At 36.0% G+C, this 22,331-nt stretch overlaps 3 protein-coding genes and 1 long non-coding RNA gene across 6 annotated transcripts in view; 2 read left to right on the top strand and 2 right to left on the bottom strand.

Moving 5' to 3' along the window:
- The window catches only part of LOC129787593 (steroid receptor seven-up, isoforms B/C), a 46,291-nt gene extending 43,209 nt beyond the window's left edge, over window positions 1–3,082 (top strand). Inside the window, exons 4-5 of one of the 2 annotated variants that reach the window (XM_055823310.1) lie at window positions 1,096–1,253; window positions 1,538–3,082. In XM_055823310.1, the coding sequence (XP_055679285.1) occupies window positions 1,096–1,253; window positions 1,538–1,654 (275 nt within the window). In that variant the 3' untranslated portion in view covers window positions 1,655–3,082. Of the gene's footprint in view, window positions 1–1,095; window positions 1,254–1,534 lie in introns of both variants that reach the window. The other variant, XM_055823309.1, reaches the window with a different exon arrangement.
- An 8,093-nt stretch (window positions 3,083–11,175) lies between these two features.
- Window positions 11,176–22,331, top strand: part of LOC129787528 (conserved oligomeric Golgi complex subunit 1) — a 26,242-nt gene continuing 15,086 nt past the window's right edge. The window contains exons 1-4 of one of the 2 annotated variants that reach the window (XM_055823221.1): window positions 11,176–11,548; window positions 11,620–13,089; window positions 13,157–14,093; window positions 14,542–14,714. In XM_055823221.1, coding sequence (XP_055679196.1) covers window positions 11,418–11,548; window positions 11,620–13,089; window positions 13,157–14,093; window positions 14,542–14,691 — 2,688 coding nt within the window. In that variant the 5' untranslated portion in view covers window positions 11,176–11,417 and the 3' untranslated portion in view covers window positions 14,692–14,714. Of the gene's footprint in view, window positions 11,549–11,619; window positions 13,090–13,156; window positions 14,094–14,541; window positions 14,841–22,331 lie in introns of those variants that run through there. The other variant, XM_055823220.1, reaches the window with a different exon arrangement.
- Window positions 14,750–16,153, bottom strand: LOC129787660 (uncharacterized). The gene is made up of 3 exons (XR_008750243.1): window positions 15,800–16,153; window positions 15,300–15,387; window positions 14,750–15,184 (listed from the first exon to the last, which is right to left on the bottom strand). It is a non-coding gene; the product is annotated as an uncharacterized LOC129787660 (long non-coding RNA).
- LOC129792742 (cytochrome P450 4g15-like) lies at window positions 17,139–22,186 on the bottom strand. Its single transcript, XM_055832124.1, has 11 exons — window positions 21,923–22,186; window positions 21,731–21,831; window positions 21,570–21,663; window positions 21,318–21,503; window positions 20,614–21,246; window positions 20,180–20,528; window positions 19,427–19,608; window positions 18,591–18,785; window positions 18,343–18,528; window positions 17,630–18,262; window positions 17,139–17,546 (listed from the first exon to the last, which is right to left on the bottom strand). Exons 1-11 carry the CDS (start codon window positions 22,083–22,085, stop codon window positions 17,185–17,187), a joined length of 3,084 nt encoding a protein of 1,027 aa, XP_055688099.1. The 5' UTR covers window positions 22,086–22,186; the 3' UTR covers window positions 17,139–17,184.

Here is a 22,331-nt window from a genome sequence, read left to right as displayed (position 1 = left end):
TTGGTATATGCTTAAACCAAAATGCTTATCCAATTTAGATAAATCTGCTGCAAATGAGAAAAGGATTTCTAAAATCGAACAAAGACTTCATTAATCCCTTTAAAAATTAGGCTTGCTGTTACCTATCTTTCTATTCCATATTCCATAACTCTATAAAGTTTTAACAATAGTAATTTGTCGACAAGGTGAAGAAAAAGAAATTTTTAAGAATTTATGTTTGAAAATTTACACATCCCAAGAGAAATATGCCAATAATGCCATAATTCCATATGCAACTAATGATCCATCAAAACATTGTTTCTCTTTTTCTCATTTCGCAGTCCCATCAATATTGTGTGTATGTACAAGCTATGAATGAATTTTAGCACTTGCCATTATGTGGCTTCTAAGCAATCAATTACAAAAGTCACTTTCGTATGGTTATTAAATGTTGGCAATTAAAAAAGATGCTGAGAGAAATCTTCAATTTATTTGTGAAAAATTTATTATGTGAAGTGTTTTTGCATCGTCATATTTTTGCTATTTCAACAACATATAATGGTCAGTTATTTTATTTAGTAAAAATTCCGATAAACTTTCTACCACACTCTGGGAAAGGATTTTTCGCTCAATCAATACCCTTTAGGTCACCGTGTTGTTCCTTTTCTAAACAGAAAGAAAAAAAAATGTCTGCAAAAGCATGTAAAGGAAAATCCATGTCGAATTTCACGTGGTAGTGTTTCACACAGAGATCCATTCAATTAACTTGAAGATTAACTTCTAAGTCCTAACAGTGTTGCAAAGGTGATGGGGTGTGAGATAGCAGAATGTAAATTTGTAAATTGGGTGCATGATGTTGGATATACATATAGAAGTTGCCTCCTAAAGAGAGATGCTGAGCGACGTCTGTGGCGTCAGGAGAGTTGTAAATCACTATAGCAGAAGCGCTGTTAAGAAGTTCCTCTCTCGCGAACCTCCAATGTGAACAATTTACCTTAATGAGAAGTTCTCGTAGGCGTCACAGATTGTCTTCCTCTGCGTGCATCTCTTTTATATTGAAAGCTATGTGGTCGTTCCGATCAATGCGGAGACTCACTTTTAACACTATATTTGCAGATGCCTGCGGTCTATCGGATGTCACACACATTGAGTCGCTGCAGGAGAAATCACAATGCGCCCTTGAGGAATATTGTAGGACCCAATATCCAAATCAACCAACGAGGTTTGGAAAATTATTACTTCGGCTTCCATCACTGAGGACGGTGTCGTCGCAGGTGAGTTTTTTTGCCATTATCAATTCAATGAATTATATTTTTATCAATTTTCATCATCATGATTCGAAAATTATGCTTTTATCTCTATTTTTAAACCACATTTTTAACGTTAAAGAAAAATTTACTACTTTGCTAATAAGCCAAAAGAAGTCTAGTCTTAGGTCTTATTCCTTTTTTTTATTTTTTTTTTTTTTGAAATTCTTGAAATATCATTTCCCCGAATCCATTTCTTTTGTTTTATTCTAATTTTGTCTTGGTGCTTCACGTGTGACGTTCACAAGCAGGTCATCGAACAGCTCTTCTTCGTCCGCTTGGTGGGGAAGACACCCATTGAGACACTCATCCGTGACATGCTGCTGTCAGGAAATAGTTTCTCTTGGCCATACCTCACATCAATGTGACACACAGTGTGGCGTCAGCTAGCGACAACCTGATCTTCAGCGATGGGGCCATCGCTAGCCCCCTTTAGTGGTTGCTGCAGTGTCCCGTCCACCACTGGCCAGGTCTCAACGATGGATCAAGTGCCACTGACACACTCTACCATCCCGTCCGCGGATCACCTTCCAGCCAGCGCAGCCACGGCCGCCACAATGCCTAATCAGCTGCAGGCCAGCGACATCCCCGTGGCCGTGGATGTGAAGTGACCCACGGAGACTCAGGAAGCTCTCCTGATCAATCTTCCTCTCTAGTGCAAAATAACATTGATTCCTGCGCCTGTGTGTGGTCTCCTTCCCTCCCCCCCCCAAGCAATGGAATATCTTGCACTCCAGTTAGACAATACTATCCCCGAGTTCTCTCCCCACTCCCCCTCCAAGTAATTTATTTCATATCACTGCTCAGTGATTGAGGAAGAAATGTGACAGAGAATCAATAGGTAATTAAGAATGAAAGAAAAAAAATTAAATTATTGACAAACTGTAAAAAAAAAATAGGAAAATTGTGAGATAAAAATGAAAATTTTCAAAAGAAAAAAAAACTCTACTTAGGTGCCATTTGTATTAGGAAAAGAAAAGAAAACTTTTTCAGATCAAATAAAGAAAAAGAAAAACTTATATAAAATATTGCAAAAAAAATTGTAAGATTATATAAAGTTTTTGTGACTTGTTTCAAGTGTAAATTTTTCTCAGAGAAAATCACAAAAGGCAATATTGCAATATTTTCAAATAAATTATTTTTTATCACTCTTGAAATTATACAATTTAGGGGTGATATTTTTTTATTACTTAAAAATGGACATTTCTTTAAAAGAATATTTTTTAAGCCACTCTTGCAAAGATTTTTAAAAATATATTTAGTTCTTTTTTTTTATTCAAAAATCAAGAAACTTTTATTTTAATAAATCATGGTAATATTAAATATTTCAAACAATCAAACGTTAGATTTTCTGTGATTTGCTTTAATATATTTTTTCAATTTTCAAAAATAAAAGAATGATGGAAAATTCAAAGACATTAATTAGTTTAATTAATTTGTAATTGTGGCATTTGTGACCATTAAAAAAATATCCTTGACATTCAAAAGCAATAAACTTGTTTTTCCCAAAAAAAAAATAAAATCCTATTATTTAAAAAAAAATCTCTATTTTTTAGCTAAAAATAAAGTTTTTATACAACTATTTTAAATATTACAACTTTATACAATTCTTTTATTTTAATATTTTTAATTTACGAGATTCCTCATCTCAAAAACCAATATATTGTTGTGATCAAAATTATTATAAAAGTAAATATTACTGACTTAAATAGTAAAAATTAATTGTAAATATAAAAAAACTGTACATAAATAGAATTAAATTGATGAGACAGAAGTTTTATTTTCTTCTAATTATCTAATTTTTCTTTTATTTTTCATCGTTTTTGGTTTATATTTTTTTTTAGTCAAGGTTCAATTGAAAACAACAAAAGAAAATTATACGAAACAGTGAGTAAAATTTTTAAAATATTCTGTCAGTTGATTTATTGGTTCTACATACTTTTGGTGTGCTAAAAGTAAAGAAGCAAAAAAAATGAGAAGAAATAATAACAAATCACCATTGTACAAGTTTTTCGATGAAAAAGAAAGAAAATATGAAAATTGTATAAGTGCAGTGCATAATAAAATTATAATAAACGTCTTTAAATTATTACTGTAAAAATTTTTGTTTTTAACATCCCTTTAAAAACGATAATTAGTTGGGGGCTTTCGGGGAACACAACGTGAGGACAACTTTATGGATGTATCGATTTTTAATTTATCAACTTTTTTTTCATTAAATGGATTGCGCTCCAAGACCTAATCTCCATTGGAAAGAGAGGGAAAGAAATTTAAAATTTGGTAGATGATTTTACTAATAATACGGGAAAGGGTTGATGCATGATTACTGAATGTGGGCATTTATTATGATTTCTCTATTGAACTATCTGATGGGATGTGAGCAGGAATTGAACAAAGTGACGTCACACCATCAGACTAATAAATTTGAATCAATTGGTCCGATAAATTCAAATCAGTCTCAATTGGGCCACTCCGGACGGCCGATGATGATGATTAATCAATCGTTGGGAATTAATGGACGAACATTGATTGTCACGAATGGGTGTATGATTGCCTTTATTGTTTCCATCGCATTTTCTCTCCATGCGGTTTGATTCAGTGATATTCTATTGTACTTGGGCTTTATTTGCACCGCAAAGAACCATACAGACTGTATAGAGCAACAACGATACTGTCCCCATACAGAACTCTATAGAGAATTTAAAATTGGAGGGAAACAAGAATTATCTATTTTTCCATCTACTATATAACTTTAAATTCTCCTAAGAAATTCTTCATGTGCAGGCCGAAGACGACGACGAATTTTTGAATTCATTACCAGCATATTGTTTTATTTTCTCACTGTGATCGAAATTTCTTCAGCGCACCGAGATGTTAACCACAGAGGCAAAAGACGAAAGAGAGAGTATATGTTTCGCAACATGGAATGAATTGATGAATTAGTCTACATTTTTCAGGCATGCTTCCACTCTCTTATAAATTCACACAGTCAGTGACAGAATTATGTGAATTGTCCATAACATTTCGGATTCTTCCCCCAGCATATAATTGCCAAGACATTCTTTTCCATCTTATTTGCTCTTCAATTTATGTATGCGAGTCTTACAATTAGTTGAATATTTTAAAATCCTCCGGGGAAGTTTTGTTGATAAATTAATTTACTTTTTAAAGTTAAATGAAGAGAAAATAATGAGACAATTAGAAAGAAACAAAATCAGAATTAATTTTAGAGGAGACCAGGGTGAAGTAAATTGTGCCGAAAAATTCTAATCACTTGAGAAAATTTTGAATGAATTTTTAAATTAAGAAATTAAACGTTTTCTTGCATTTTTATCAACAAAATTTCCAGAATTTTTTAAAAATATATAATTTCAATTTATTTTTATAGAGTTTCCATATCAGACGATCTTTTATTTTAACACTTGTCTGGATTTTCCATTCTTCAATTAATATGTTTACCAGGAAGCATGAAAGTAGTAATCGTGTCTGTGTTGTTAACTTTATTTTGACCAAAAAAAGAAATGTACTGGTAAGCTGACCAAGCTTACGGGAGCTGTGTTTCTTTCAGTGTACCAATTTTGTGAGAGCAAACTAGAACGCAAATTAGTTTAAATACGCGCAAAGTCGGGAAAAGTCGAAAAGTCATCCCCTATGAAATGTTTGAAAGGCCATATCTCGAGAACGGATCCATAGATTTTCATAAATTTTTTTTTGTTTGAAAGGTCTTGAAGTCAGCTATAACATATCGAAAAATGAAAAAAATTTATGTCGCCATTTTCGAAAAATTCGAGTTCGAAATTTTCGAAAACTTTGTTTTCGATTTTAGCGCCTCTTGCGGTCATTTCTCGAAGTTGCAATGTTCTAGACATTTGTAGGGTTTCACGAAACCTTTCATTTGCGCTTGAGTTGATCAAGATCGGACTTGTAGAACCCGAGATATGACATGCCAAATTTGGAAGGCTATATCTCGAGAACGGATCCATAGATTTTCTTCATTTTTGGCATGAAGCTAGATAATATGGTCAGCTACAACATATCAAAAAATGAAAAAAATTTATGTCGTCGTTTTCGAGATATTCATCGAAAACTCATCGAAAATTTTGTTTTTGATTTTTGGCCCCCTAGCGGTCACTTTTGAAACTTCGAATGTTCTAGAGAGTTGTAGGGTTTGTTGAGAGCTTTCATTTGAGCCCGGGTTGATCAAAATCGGTCAAGCCGTTTTCGAGTTATGGTCGATTTTCGATGAAAAATTGTGGCGGCCATATTGACTAAACGGCTTGGTCGATTTTCAAAAATGAGGTATCGTTGGAAAGCTCTTGATGTCCCCTATAACATATAAAAATTTCAGATTTTTAGCTATTACAGGGGCCGAGATATAGGCAAAACAAAATTTTGAGGTTATTCAAAATGGCGGACGGAGGGGTGGGGAGTAAAATTTGACGTCATAATTGGATGTGTTGCGGTCGATATTTAAACTTTGCCGCTTACCGCAAGTCTCTATCTATCACCGTTCTCTTGCAAATTAGCTCTGAACTCCGGACGGACGGACGGCCGGCCGGCCGGAAAATTTTTTTTTTGGCGCATACGTTTTTTGGAATGTGGGGACCCTAATTCGTGCTCATCCCAAGTTTGAGCCCGATCTGACGACTTTCGATTTTGCTCGGTACACAAAAGCTGTGTCTGAAAGAAACACAGCTAAAATTATTTATTTGGTGACTTGTCTATATAACATGAATGTATAGGTAGTACGTTAAAGAAATTTGCAATAGATGGATAAAAGCGCACACAAAGTGCAATAAATCGACTTATTAGTAGCGAGTAAAACAGTCGTGTTCGTGAGTAAATTGCATAACGAGTCTAATTAATTATTTCATCCATGTCTTCTTCTGCTCCATTTCATCGTGATTACTTCAAAATATTGTGGTCCCTCATTAAGGATAGATGTTCTGGGAAATTTTTCTCATGATTTCCTAGACTTTCTCATATTGCACATATGTATGTATGTAGGTATATGTAGCTATATGTACAATACTTACTAATAAGGTATCTTGTATGTAATTCAACTTATGGATTAGAGAGAATTTTTCTTCCGGAGAGAAGCTCACACAGCTTATTGCAACAAAAAAATCCAATTCGGTAGAGTTGTGATCGCCATGTGATCGAGAGTGCGAAATAGTGAAAGGTCCTTTGCCTTCCTCACACTCTTCCATATAACTTTTTGCAACACAACATTCCTCATCCACTTATTTTCTTCCGTCTTTTTTTTTCGTTCAATTTCTCTGCTCATTCATGTACAGTTGGATTCTCTTTTCAAGACAATTTTACGAAATAGCTTTCTTGGTGGAGAGACAAAAAGCACCTTCGTGGAAGTATTAGATCTTTTCGCGATATATTGCACGAATTGATTATAGAAATCGATAGATCACCGCGTACCGCGTGATCCAACATTCCTGATGCCATTTTACAAGCTTCGAAAATATTACTTTGCAACATACTATGTCAGGGAATCTCTTTTAGTTTATGTACTATTATATATGTACTATGTATAGTAACATTACATATGTGTATATGTGTCTGGATCATAGTGAGCAAGCGATAAGTGCTCGATCATAAATTAATTGTACAACTCTGCAGTCTCGAATGCAGAGGGAAAACCTCAGAGATCATATTTAATCTCATTCTCTGTGCTTCTAACTATAAATTGTGTTTTGTGTGCCAGAATCAATGGGTTTTGTGTTTAGAGAGGGTCCCACAACGTTGCAATCGATTGCCGATCTCATCGGCCCAGTGCACCACAGAAGGTATATAGAGAAGATGGGAAAGAAAAAGTAGCACCAAAAGCAAAAGACGATGTCGAATGTCTCGATCGTCCATTTCCCAAGTCGGGGGATCGTGCATTTATAGGAGAGAAATGATGGATGGAATTTCACCTAAAAATTATCATTTTATTGGAAATGATTGTACAACCATTGGAGAAAATGGTTTAAAGTTCAATCGTTCGATCGATTTGTCATATTTATTTTTCATTCAATTTCTTCTGTGATGTCTTCGGCTATTTTACATTAATTCATTTATATTCTGCCTTGCTTGTTACAAAAGGCAAATATTGTTTGAATGTCAGAAAATCGATTAGTAACATCACATTTGACAAATTGACCTCTTGCAGAAGAAATTATTCTTTTAGAAAATTTTGGACAAAAATCACAATACAAATTACAAGGATCTTCCTTTATTATAAACGGTCATATTTGCCTTATTTTAAGTCTCCCAAGCAGAAAATCTATAAACCGATCTCCAACCATTTTTTTTCAAACATTTTAAGTTCATAAGTTGAATGAAAAAAAAAAAGCTGCGTAAAAATACATTGTAAATATTTAAAAGGCCCTTTGTACGTCCAACACTGTGTGTTCTAATTACAAATTCAGAAATTGTCGTTGAATTTAAAATGGTCGCAGATGTGGCTTTTTAGCGTTTATTAATTATTTACTCGCCACCCTCACCACCAACCACCGCAGTGATGATGCTGATGGTGATGAAGATGAAGTAATAAGTCGATGAAATACCTCTCAAGAAGATTCATAAAACAACACGGTTTTTGGGGGGAAGTGAGAGGCCAAGGGTGGGAAAGAGGGATATTTTTAGGAAAAGTTAATGGAGCTCCCCGCATGCCTAGATGTGGGAGTTTGGTCAAAATCAAAAGTTGTAGTCTTGTGTGCCTTCAAAGAACTTTAGAAATATCCATGTAAATTTAATAATCAGTATGAACCACTCAAGGAGTTTCTTTGTTTTCAAAATTTAACTTTTCCACAAGAGCCGTGGTTTTCCACCCGCGTGAAAATGCGCGCACCCCTTTCACTTCCTACATGGGGTCTATTTGATTGAATGAGGGTGGAAATTTGCTCATCATCACACTGAGGGCTTACTTACTCTCTGCCGGCGAATTCGCAGTATAATTCTGGGATTCAATTAACCAGAAGGCATCCCCGAGAGCAAGCATATTATTAACTTTCATTATGCAAAGTATCCTGACACCTGTGGTACGTTTTCATCTCATTTTGTTATACGCGGGGCTTTCCGTCGACGGAAGTGACTATCTATGACAATTTGTGCCACAACATCTTAATTAATTACATTCCCAATATGCCATTTTGTAATTATTATGTATATACATACCGCATAAACTTCCTTTTCCGTTCTTCGCGCCACACTAAAGAAACTTCCCCAAAAAGAAAATCCTTCATTTTCCACGGCACTGCTGCAAAGAAATCACATGAAGAATAAATTTTCCCATGCACAACTCCTGCGGATGGGCGCAATGAAAGGGAGGAGTCTAATTAAAATTTGAGCTCTAACCATGGAGCGTGGTGGAGATGTATTAACCTTTGGAATGCGGAGGCCTTGGTAGTTACGTAGAATGCGAAGGTGGGGTCGTTGAACGACCCCAAAAAGAAGGCCAATTTTCTCCCAAACTATACAACCTGGAGTTGTCGGATTAGTGCCTATAGATTCCTTATATAGTCCTGTTGCACCCTGCACCACAAATTCGCCGCCCTAAAATACTTAGAAGGAGATATTAGGGAAAAACATTTTTCAATCATTTTTCACAATTTATTTTTGAGAAATTTGCCAAGAAACTGCAATTTTTTTTTCACTCTTCCCCACATTCCCCTAACTTCCCGCAAAGTGATAAATGGCAATATTTCTCGAATATTCTTTATTGTTTTGCACATTTACATGCTTCTAATTATGTTTTATGTTGTTTATGCTCTAAAAAATTTTCCGCAGCATGACCGTTACACCAATTTTTGAATTCTCTTCTTCTACATTTTTCTTAATAACTTTTCTTGTGGTGGACGGATTGAGCTGAAATTTTTACACAACCTCCTCAGATAACCAAAGAACTTATTTCCAAAAGATGGGAATGGTATCTTTTATATTTATGGAGATATAACACGAAATATAGCGCTGGGGTCGTTCAACGACCCCGCTCCGCATTCCAAGGGTTAATAATAAATGTTGGCTCTTTTTCCAAAAAAGACACACACATCCACTTGGTGAGTGATGAAAGGCACCTGGTGGGTTTGTTTTTCCCAAAAAAAAAATCCAAACTTTTTCACCAACATCAGAAAACTCTAAAGTTCTGTGCATCTAACAGAGAGAGAGACTGGCAAGGAAAAACATACAAAGCACTGACACACAAAACACACAAAACAAACAGATAAACGGACAGGCGGTAAAGTTTCAGCACGGAAAATCTCTTGGAAAATCTTGCTCAACAAACTTTTGGGGAAAATTTTTCCACGGCAATGATTTTATACTCCCTCAAAGCAAATCATTTTCATTTCACCCCAAAAGACTTGAAATTTTTATTATAAAATCATTCCTCTCAATTTATATTTCTTTGGGGGTGAATTTATTTGTGGGATGAATTTCATAATCACCCCTTGTAGTCTCTGAATTATTAATCAATCTATACTACCTTTTCTTGGACCGGAAAAATCTGAGTGAGGAAAAACAATTTTTCTAATCTTTCTCTTGAATTTTTATTGACCTGCATTGTAAAATTGCATGCAAGGTCGTACAATCATACATTTTACATATTTTGTTTATTGCGTTTATTGAGACAATTAGACCTCCCTCACAGGTGAGCACGAGTTGGCACGAGTCGATAAAACTCTATAAAGATGCCAAAGATTTTCATCTTAACAGTATGTAATGGTTGCGCCCTGTAATTTAGAGATCATCATGTCGTGCTTCCTTCTTAACATATTGTCGACACTCTCTTGTCTTAAGCCCACAGGTCAGAATAAGGCATATTTTCTCTTCTCCTGTCGTGGGTGCGATCCCCATCACCCGCCAGCACGTGGGTCATAAATTTCGCCCAAATCAAACTGATTGACACGTGACTATAAGCGCACACCTAAAGTGGACCTGACAGTGGAGTCAACGACTCTTTGTGGCGGAAAATGAATTTCCTAAATTTCAATTTTTCATAAGACACTGCATGATTTTTTTTTTGCATACGTCATCTCTTGCTTCGGACAGGTCATTTAGCCGAAATAGTGGAAAGAAGGGAAAAATTCGTCTATTCACCGTTTGAGATGCGATTCCTGACTAAGTGGGAGGAGGAAAAACGTGAGATGCCGTGTAAAACGGTGGGAGGTAATGTACATATACGCATTCTTTAAGAACATTATTTGAGATGATCCACGTATGACTGACCATCGTTTATTTTACTTAAGTTAATGCAATTTTTCCGAGTGATTTTATTCAGCATTTAATGTAAATGATTGATGCTAGAAAATTGTGTAGTTAAAGCATCTGAATGAGCGAAAAATAGAGACAAACTCTCTCATTCGATCCTTTCATTGGATTTCCATAACAATCAAAAGATTCCTCCATCATTAATCTTTTATTTACGATGTTCAAGCAAACAACATGGAATCTCAGCATCACTTTGACATCCATTGTGATTATTCTTGCGTTCCAGAGACTCTCAAGAAAATTATCATGCTGTACTTCGTACGAAATATTAAAATTTGGGTCTGTAAAATGATACAAATCCGTTGCCATTTTATTCTGTGAGTCTCTTTCCGCTATTACTTGCTGAATGAAAATCAGTTGGAAGCTGCTAAGAAATAAAAACGCGATAACCTTTTAGTATACAATTCGTGACCTGTGTCTGTAAACGCGATATGAAAATGAAATTTATAATTTGCGCTTAATTTTTTCCTTAATCCGTTAACGAATAAAATATTTGAACATGATGGCGGGAAAATAAAAGCGCCACCATGTGAAGAACGATACTTATGTTTCATGGGTTGCTAATGAAACATTGTGTTTCATGGTACAAGCGCGAATAGAATTTTCACGTTTTTCTAACATTTTTGAGAGTTTTTGCAGGAAAATAAATTTTCTCTGTGCAAAAAAATATAAAAAGGATGTTACGAGAAACAGAAAAACCCGGAAAATCAACCTTTTTATCAGATAAGCATCAGACACGTCGTAGGAACATCCAATGCCCAACATAGTAAGACAAAATTCTTAAAGGGTGCAACGTGGAAGAAGTTTGTTTTGATTTTCAGCGAGACTATTTTTCCGCATTTATTGTTCATAATAAACCATAAAAATATGAGTGATTTATTAGAATTGAATCCCGATAGGCTCTTCCAGCAGCACACTGTATCAGAAATTGAGCAAGTCAGTAAGAAACTTCAGGATGAGATTGAGATTAAAAAGGAAGATCTCAGAACCATGGTGGGGTGAGTTTTCTCCTTCATTTCTTACATAAATACAAGATTTATTCACAAATACTCTTCAAAACTCACTTTAGGGAACGATACCGAGATCTCCTTAAAGCCGCCGATACGATTAATGACATGAAAGCCACGGCAAACTTGGTTGTACAACGAATTGAGAGTATTCTTGAACATTCCGGAAGGGTTACGGAGAACCTCAAGAAGTACGGAAAAGACACCCAGACAAGTGATAAGAATCAGATAATTCAAGCTAGAAGCAAATACTACGGCGTTGTGGTGCAGATTCACATTCTAACGCTCCTTCCGGAGATGATTTGGACGCACCTTCATCACGATGAGTATTTCGTGGCGGCCCAGCTGTTTGCTTTCTCACGCCACATGAGTACTGATCTTCAGCTAAACGATAATACTGCTGTTATATACTTCCCAGTGGCTAGGAGACAGTGGACGGTGCTCAGACCATTCCTGGAGATCATTCGTGATCACTGTTTTACCACACTTGGCCGGGAGATTCTCCCCGCCAGCGTGGCATCAAAATGCTTAGCTAGTTTGCTGCTTCTTGAATCTAGCAACATAGACACCTTGCTGACGGTATTCATTGAGCTACGACTAAAAGCTTTCCTCAATATTTTAGCAGAAGATGAGGAAGATAAATCGAGGAAGGTGAAGGATAAAATTTTAACCAGCCTAAGATTAGTCATGGAGAGCTCAGAAATTATCTTTAAGTGCTTTGTGGGAAAGGAAGGTACCGAAGGACTCATAATGGAGGAAATTAAAGATTTGGAAGGGAAGGAACCCACAATTTCCCTTATTAAATTTGACAATTCGGAAATTATGGGAGTCCTACCGGGAATAATTAGTCAATTTAAGCCTCAAGTTGCTGCCAAGACCATTACTTCGGAATCCGTTGCATCATTTTCCAGAGCATGGCTTGAAAAACTCTCCTTGGCCACAAAAACTGCCCTGAAGTCTTTAATAGATTTGATACCCTCCGTGAAAGTTATTCACGATATCAAACGACAGGCAATGGCAATGAAGAAACCTGAAGATTGGGAGATTATCTGTGAAAGGCTCTTCCTCCCAAAGGGCTTTGCAGCCTATGAGTATTTCTACCAAGATCTTCTCAATGAGCGTGTAAAGCACATAATTGAAAGCTCATGGGATGCAACACTCGAGGCCATTCAGAAAGATGTTGAGAAATTAGCTGAAAATGCTGATAAATCAGCCAAGAGTATTGGAAAAATGATTTGGATTGAGGAATCATCAGATATACCACAGAGTCTTCAGCAAGCGATAAGTCAGGACCAGAAGACGCATAAACTGCTGATGAAAACCAAGGGATACACTCCAGCTATCGTTGCTGTTTGTGAGAATCTCGATAAGAGGCTTGAATTGCTCTTTAACGATATCAGCAATTATGTCTCCAGAGATTCTGATGCCGACAAACATCTTAAAGCTCTTCCGGAAGTAGTCACGGACACTTTAACTGAATTTCTCGTGCAGTGCAGTACAGAAAGGATCCTCAAATTTGTCGCATTTTTGAGGTAAGATTGAAATATAAATTCCCATTTTATTAAACAGAAATTGAACAAAAATATTTTCCTTTACTAGGTCAGGACGTTTAGGGGCTGAGGGAAACTTTATAAATCTCGCCAAACTTCTCCAAGCATTTGCAGAGCTTTGTCCATATTTGAAAAATTGCCTCTCAAGACGCAACTCCAATTCCGAGGATGATGATCTCGAGAAGTGGAAACAAATGTGTCAAAGACTTGAGGAGGAGAGTCTGCATTTTTGGAATCTGTGGCTCATTTCCTTCCTGAAGGATACACAGAGCAAGAGTTCATCTACGCAAGCAACAAATCTTAACGTTATCCTTCAGGAATTCTCCAATTGGGAAACAATCACACTTGAAGAGAAGAATGAACAGGAAGTTGTATTGAAATCTTCCATCCGGGTACCATCCCAGCCGAGTTTATCCCTTCAGCAGAAACTTTTCAATCTCTGCCGGGATCTCAATCAAGTTGGTTCACACACAATTCCAAGGATCATTCTCAATCGACTCGTTGAGAATGTAATCACTCAATTATTTGATTTCTATCGTATCCAATTGGAAAATGAGATGATCCAGACAAATCAAAATTGCTGCATTCAGTACTATTTCGATGTCAAATTCATCTCCCTCGTGCTCGTGGCGCGAGAGAATAAAGGTCTCACGGAAAAAGGTCAAAGCCTGAGTCAGAATTTTAAATCACGAGTCGACCCTTTCGACTTCGAGATGTCCTACGATTATATTAATGCCAACGTAAAGCGGGCAGCTCATCGTGTTCTTCATCAATTGGGATGTATTGTGCCCAATATGGATTACTTGGTGGCAATGCTGGGTAATCGTCAAACACCAACTAGTCAGGAAAAGGAGCCGAATATCCTTGCAATTTCTGGAGCAGGAACTTCTGATCCGGTTTCGTGGTTCCCACTCCTGCCGATTATTTCTTCTAATACCGCCACAGCGGCAAAAGTTCCAACTTCCACCTCAACATCGATTGAAAAGGTATGAATTTTTAATTGATTTTCTATTTGAAGATAAAAGAGGAAATTTCCTTTATTTCTTTCTTGGTTCACAGTCATAAAGGGTTAGTTTACAGCAGCAAAAAAGTATGAGGGAGTTGTTGAATTTTTGATACTAATTTCTGTTGTTTTGGTTTTTTTTTCTTTTTATTTTTCGAAGAACTTCTACTAATTAAAAGAACTTTTTATCAAAATTAAGGATCCTCAAATTAATTCTTTAAAGCCTCATTAATACGAAATTAAGATAAGGAGAAAGAGTTTTGCGCATGCTAAGTTTAATTGGAAGCTAACTCTTTTACATTCTAATAACATTTATGCTATTTTATGTTTTTTTTTTTAATATAAGAATAAATAATAATATTTAGGAATGAATAACCAAAAACGTTCAACTTAAACCAAAAATTAATAAATTCTTTTTCGCAATTTTCTAGTCCTCCACTACTCCTGAAAAATCAAGAAAATACGATGATAGTCGGCAATCATCATCCGTTGTGAGTACAACCCAAAACTATGCTAGCAATGTTAAATCCGGAGCTGCTGCCTTCTTCGGTGTAATGTCCCAGGATTGGTTCAAATCATAGACGAAAAAAAGAGCCGGAAAACAGTGAGTATTCATCCCAGTTAAGAAAAAAAATTGTATTTTATCTATAGAGTTATAGCTCTGTTTGTATTTATTTTTATTATTACAATTATATTGTTCTCAAAAGTACATAATTCCAAAAAAAAATGAGTCACATTTTGAAATTGGTAGTATAGAGAGTGTGTTGGTTATTTTTGGGATCAAATTGCAATTTTATGTGTTGAATATGTTTTGGTTGGAAGTCACGATATTTTTTTTGTAGTATAGGTATATAGACCACATTTCGTATCGACTAGTGATATTGGGAAGTTGGGGGAGGGGGAAATGGGTTTGGGGTGAGAGAGGGGTTGGGGGGTTATATTTATCAATGTGTACACATATCATTTTCACAGACAAGGAAAAAAATCAGAAATTGATTTTCTTTTCACAATCATCGGTAGAATGTATTGCATAGGTGCTGAGGAAAATCGACCCTTACTGTCACTTCTTGCCACCTGTTGAGGGGGAGAGAGAGAAGGTGAATAATTAGTTTCGATTAATCGCTTAATCAGCAATCAGTATTTTATGCTTGAATGAATGAGAAAAGTAGATCAATTTATTTGGATGTACCTTTTTTGCCACCTTTTCCACCTTTAGCATCAGCTGCCTTTGCATCGCCACCCGCTTTGGGGGCGGCTGCGGCTGCTCCACTCTTTTTCTGTAAATAATAGACTTTATTTAATCATAATAATTGAGTATAGAGCGTGATTCTCAGAATATATACTGTCAATTTGCCAAATTTAATTGTGGCGCAATTAAAAGTGGGATGAATCAATCGATAAATGCGCAAAGCACGTATTTTCATTCACAGAAGCACTTTAGATTTTGCTGCCTCTGGAGGACTTCCGAGAGGTGAGAGAAGTAAGCTATTATAGCTATTTATATATGTATACACTAACTAAAAAAAAAAGAGTTTGGGGTGTGTATTAAATTGTAACACAAGCAAATTCTTCAATGATGACCTTTGGCAGAGTTTGTTATTTTGAAGTCTTCAAGAATATCTCTTCTAATTTTATCTCAAAATTTTGTGCGTATTCTAAGCCAAATTCTAAGAGAGGGCAATGGCTTACCTCGTCCTTATTTCCACCACCTTTTCCCTTTGCCATCGTTTATATGCAACTTTTGTTGTAAATCTTTTTTTTTTAATCACTGAAAAAACTCTTCCTTTACACCTTATTACTTTACCCTTATCACTGACCTCTTCTTTAGTAGAGAGTGAAAGCTAACTTTGCAAATTCTATCTTCTTCTTTTTTTATTGAGGAAAATTGTCAAGTTTTTGTAAAACTATCCTCACAGTTTCGTACCGTTCAATCGACTGAATATCTGTGGATGATGTTCATTCGTGAAAATTCACACAGACATGATTCTCTCGTGAGATGATCAGTAACGTAGTACTTCCTCACCCTTCGCACCAATGTGAGTGAATGTGTCGTGAGAAATATTGTGGCTTCATGCAGAGAGTGTACTGGCTGTGTGGTCACCAGCCTCTAGGATACTCACAGTGCCTGCCTGCATGTATTGGCCGGGCGTGATGGATGCGCTTCTATACTGAGAATACTGTCCTGCGCATCTTACCATGGGGACGCATTCTATTTCGAGAGGAGTAGGTCGGTTATGGGTTCCGTCGTGAGTTAGGGGGGTAACATTCGCTCCGGCAGTTGACATTGAATTTTCTTCAGGCAGTAAGGGTGACGTGGAAGGGCTCAAGGACGCTATTCAGAATAAATGTGCGCCTACCTATACATAATTCTGTTAGATTTTCATTCTATAATAAAATACACCGAGTGGGGGAGATGATGAAGCTCTTCTGGGTATGGAAATGCTATATAAATGTGCCACCAGGCATTTGAAAATCAATAATCATCACTAATATTTTACGTTTGTTTATTTTATAAGGAAACAGGAAAACCCTTTTTCTTGTGTTCTATTGCGCAGAAAAACTTGAAGAAAAATATTCTAAAAAATCTCTTCAATTCCAGATTTAAACATTATTTACTTACATGGATTGTAGGTAGTTAAAATTAGTATCAATTGGCAAATAAAAAATCTACATTTTTTCTCATAACTTCCCTAATTGGTAAAATATTGAAACTCATCTGTGATTCAAAGAGAAACTGTATCTGCAATACTTGGCTAGTTATTAGCGCATTTTTGTTAGATCTCTGTGATGGTGTTTGAGAAGAAGATGAGCTCTCGCGATAAAATATCAGAGGAAAAATAAATAAACTGCGAGAAAAACACGGATTATATTTTTGGATCATGTGTTGATGCAAACTTGGAGAATGTTGTGCAATCCACCCAAACACCGGTCACAAAAAATGTAAATTATTGTGGCAAATTTTAGCTCCTGCCACACTTTTCTCTCTTTTTTTTTTGAACTCTCCCAATAAATATAAATAGCGCGTGGCTAGTTTGGATGAAATATTTAATTTAATAAACAATCCCAACATAAATTTAATTATTTACTGTCCAAAAATTCCTGGGCTCAATTTTCACGAGATTTTCATTAGTTATCCGTAGGGAAATGTTGTAGACGAGTTTAATGTCCTCAAAGCGTAGGGCTGTTTTGACTTTGAAATTCATCATCATCGATGCCACAATGGTGCGTACGGAGAAGAGGCCGTAAATCATTCCTATGCAATTTCTAGGACCTCCGGAAAATGGCAGATACTGGTAAGGATGTCTTTTTGCTACTCGTTCCGGGAGGAAATTATCGGGATCAAATAGATTGGGATTAGGTCCAAATGCAATTGGGTCTCGGTTATTTTTCATGAGTGGAATTCCAATCATTGTTCCAGATGGAACGGTTAGGTTCTCTGAAATATTACATAGCAACGAATTTATGAAATTGTTCAAGAAATGCCTTAAGAATTAAAAGAAAAGAAAAGAAATTACTTACTCAGCTTAATATCCTTTGTAGTATTGCGTCCTATATATGGGATTACAGGATATAGCCTTAGTGTTTCCTTGATAACCATATCCAAGTACGTAAGTTGCTTGATGCTGTCGTAATCAATAGGAATGGAAGGATCGACAAAAACCCTTTTTAGTTCTTCAACAACCTTCTCTTGAATATCCTGATGCATGGCCAACATTAGGACCGTGTATGAAGCCAGATGCGTGGATGTATCTGATCCAGTATAAAGCATAATATCAAGCTCATCCCGTACATCCTGATAACCAATCGTTCCCTTTGACCAAAATCGAAACAGTTGATTAATGACAGATTTAGGTTTCTGCTCGAATTCCGCATTTCGTAGTTTAGCCATCTCTTCGCGTTTCTCTTCCTCCGCATCTGCTTTTGAATCAAACAAGTCCTTCTTCAATTTGATAATTCTCGCCAAGAACTCATCCGCCACCTTAAAGGCAGCCTGTTCGATTTTGTACAGCTTAGACCATCCGTAGATGCAGTCAAAGTGATAATGCGGCTGAATCATACGGTAAGCAATTGTATCAGCACCAGCAATTACAGCGCGTATGTATTCGCGATTTCTTTCATCATCAATGTCAATGTCAACCTCCGTTGTAGCAGCTGCAGAAGGTAACAAAAATTGTGTATGAGAGTTTGTAATTTTTTTCACTATTGATATAATTACCATAACTTTAACTTACACGTGATCATGTCCACGGCACAAGTGTAAAAGTGCTCAAGTAGATTGATATCGACACCTTCCTTCTCATTTTTCAGTTTATCTATCATTTTTTGCGCTTTACGATTAAATGTCGGTATTAGGGTCTTGATCATGTTGATGCTGAATGAGGGGCTTAGGATTTTGCGGTGCACCTTCCAAACGTTTGCTGTAAGATTAAACAATGTTTGTTCTTCATTATGAATGAATCAATGCTGAAATATGATTCACCTTTAGCTGCAATTAGACCGCGATCTTTCTTGAAGAATTTATAAATGTAAGGCTTCTCCAAGGCATTTGGATCTGATAGGAGAATTTCCAAATCTTCGGGATTATCAATGATGAGGAAGAGTTGGTATGGACCGATCCAAGTGTAAACAGGTAGCTTAACGCTGTTCAGCATGCGATCAACTGTCTCGGTAATTCCTAGTTGGAAATATATTGTAAGACAGAGGCTTTACGTTAGTTTAATTATGTAGGAGTACTATTAAAGCTCGAAAAAGCTTTTTTTTTCTCAAATAGATAACTTTCCTAATTTACTGTCAATCAAATCTACGAGACATAGATAATTTTAATCTATGCCTTTGACAATTAATCTTTCTAAAAATAAATCTTTCTTTATTTCTTTAGTTAATAAAATTCTCATAAAATGTAAATACTAACTAATTAATTTGCAATTTCATGACATATTCATTAAAATGTATCAAAATGCAAATCAGTTGTTTTAAAATTCCGCTTTTACTATCTAGCAAGTTTATAAATGTAAATTTCCCGTCATTTACTCTAATTACTCACTATTAAATGATTTCCTTCTAAACTGTTAAGAAGTATTGAAAAGCTTAAAAGAATCACGTCAATCTCTTTACTTCGAGATTTTAAGTAAAAATGCTTCTAAGGAGAAGATAACTGGTTGAAAGATGTCAATTGAAATGTAATTTGTTGCGTTTTCGGCTATGCTTTTGAGATCCAGTTTTCCTTTACTATGTCACGGCACACAGCATATTTTCTAATCGATTAATTCGATTAGCTCTGTTTATACAAATATGATAAAAATATAAAAAATTCACCTGCACAATCTTTTCCCAAGAATGCATAGGCCGCTCCTATGAGGGGTAATTCGGGAAAACGACTCACTTTAACTCCGATTAATTTAATAAGCCGCCTCTTGCGCAATTGGATGTGAATTAAAAGCACTGATACAGTGGTTATTAGTAAAATACTGAAGACACTAAAGAAATCCATTTGAAGACTTATTTAAAATTATCAAATTTAAAGTTTAAAATGCAATTTCGCGCGACTCAACTGAACTCGGCGACGTTCTCAGATATATTAATCCGGTTGCAGTGCAAAAATCACTGTGAATGCTCTATGAGAACTTAATATCTGTACTAGTGTGTAATTAATTAAGATTTGACGTTACCTGCCTACTGGTGGGGAAAACTTTTCCGTCGCTTTTCCACATTAGAAAAAAAAACTTCCAGATGTGCAATAATATGAGTGTATGAGCATTCGGGGATGAACTACTCAAAGTTTCTCAATGGAGGCGCCTGGTGGGAGCTTTCAATATGCAAAGTATCGCAGCATGATTTTAATGCGAAAATTCAAAAACCACAGCAATTTCATCTGCTTTAATTCCTACCTATACCCTCCTCCGTTCACGTAATTATTCATTGGATCAATCATTGGAAATTACAGAGGTTGTTTTGAGAGAAATAACACAGAAGGAGGAGAAGTAAACTCATTTGATTGACAATTGAAATTATTTATTTTCTCGCCGCTCAAACTCATTTCCCAGAATGAAAAAAAATCATATTTTTTGCCAGAAATCATGACGTGGCGTGAGATTGACGAGATTCTCATTTGTTATTCGTAGTGTAATGTTGTAGACGACCTTTATGTCCTTAAACTTAATTCGTGTGCTTATTCTAAAGTTCATCATCATCATCGCTACGATGCATCTGACTGAATATGTGCCGTAGATCATACCGATACAGTTTCGAGGGCCAAATGAGAATGGCATGTATTGGTTGGGATGTCTCTTCTCTACACGTTCAGGGAGAAAATGGTCAGGGTTGAAGAGTTCGGGATTTGGTCCAAAAGCTTCCGGGTTTCGATTCATTCGAATGAAAGGGACACCAATCATTGTTCCCGATGGGACTGTGAAGTTTTCTGAAATTCAGATAAATTGAAATTAACCCTTTTGCGTTTATTCTTTAAAAGAATTCTTTGCTTTGGAATGTTTAGTCATACTTACTCAATTTCACATCTGCCCTGACTTCTCGTGCAATATACGGGATCACTGGGTAGAGGCGAAGAGTTTCTTTAATTACCATCTCAAGGTACGTGAGCTGTTTAATACTGTCATAGTCAAAGGGAACTGTTTCATCGTAGAAAACACTCTGAAGTTCCTCAACGACTTTTTCTTGGATATTCGGATGAATTGCTAACATAAGAAGGGTGTAGGAAGCTAAATGCGTTGATGTGTCCGATCCAGTGTAGATCATAACATCCAGTTCATCACGAACATCTTGAAAATCCAACTGACCACGGGTCCAGTACCGAAAGAGTTGATTAATAACAATTTTAGGTTTCGTTTCAATTTCCTCATTATTGAGCTTTGCAAGCTCTTCTCGGCGTTCTTCTTCAGCATCAGCTGCTTCATCAAACATAGTCCTTTTAAGCTTGATTATACCATCAAGGAATTGATTTACAGCTTTAAGAGCTTTCTTTTCAACATTATAAAGACTGGATAGTCTGTAAATCCACTCAATGTGATAGGGTACAGTGATAATGCGTTTTGCAACGAGATCAGCCCCCGCAATTACGCCTTTTACGTATTCACGATTTGTCCCATCTTGGAGGTCAATGTCCACACCAGTTGCTGACGCTATAAAAAACCAACGCGTGTATGAGACAAAGATTTTATGATTAGGCACCAATTATCTGCAGTTATATTACTTGAGATCATGTCCAAGGTGCACATATAGAGGTGATCAAGTAAATTGACGTCAACTCCCTGTTCGAGTTGCTTCAGGTTGTTAACCATTTTGGTGATTTTCTTATTAAACATTGGGATAAGGTGTTTCATGACACTAATCGAGAAGGATGGGCTCAAGATTTTCCGATGTACCTTCCAGATGTGAGCTGTGTAGATTTAAATATAAAATGTAAAGATTTTTATAGAAATTTTTAAATCTTTGGCAAACTTACGTGCTGATGTAACTAATCCACGGTCGTTCTTGAAGAATTTGTAAACATATGGCTTGTATAAAGCTGCTGGATCAGATAAAAGAGTTTCTAAATCCTAATAAATGAAACAAATCAACATTATTAATATATTTAAATATAAATAACTTCACTAAAAATCTTACATCAGGATCATCTATCACCATTATTAGTTTAAGGGGTCCAACCCAGGTATATGCCGGAAGTTTTACGTTTTTCAGAAGATAGTCTATTGTTGCCGTAATTCCTTAAAATGAAAAATAATTCTTAGATCTTAATCTAATAAAAAATATCAAATTTTTAACTTCTAAACCACAAAATTTGTTCATTCTTCTTACCTGCAACATCTTTCCCAGCAAAAGAGTGCACTCCACCGATAATAGGCCATTGCGGAAAATGATCTAAATGCCCAACCATCTTTAGAATTCTTCTTCTTTTCACATAACAATAAATTGTCACAGCAACAATTGTTAAACCTAATAATATTAGTGCAACTCCCATTGCTTCTTCGATACACTTAACTCACTTTTAAGAGAATTAAAAATAAAATCACAGAAAAAAGTACAAAATATCAAAGATGAGGTGTTGAAAATAAGACTCCTTTCCTTAAACTAACTTTGCCAGACGTTTGAATGAACGTTAGAGGGAAGAACTGTACTCAGAGGTCTCACAATACTGACTCATTTATGGAACTTCCTGGTGGGATAAAATCAGCATGCTGCAAGTACATCAGACACCGATGCAAGC

Source organism: Lutzomyia longipalpis, chromosome 1 (assembly GCF_024334085.1).
Source record: "Lutzomyia longipalpis isolate SR_M1_2022 chromosome 1, ASM2433408v1".
Taxonomy (NCBI): domain Eukaryota; kingdom Metazoa; phylum Arthropoda; class Insecta; order Diptera; family Psychodidae; genus Lutzomyia; species Lutzomyia longipalpis.
Note: the sequence above shows the minus strand (reverse complement) of the source record. Positions and strands in the feature narration are given on the sequence as shown.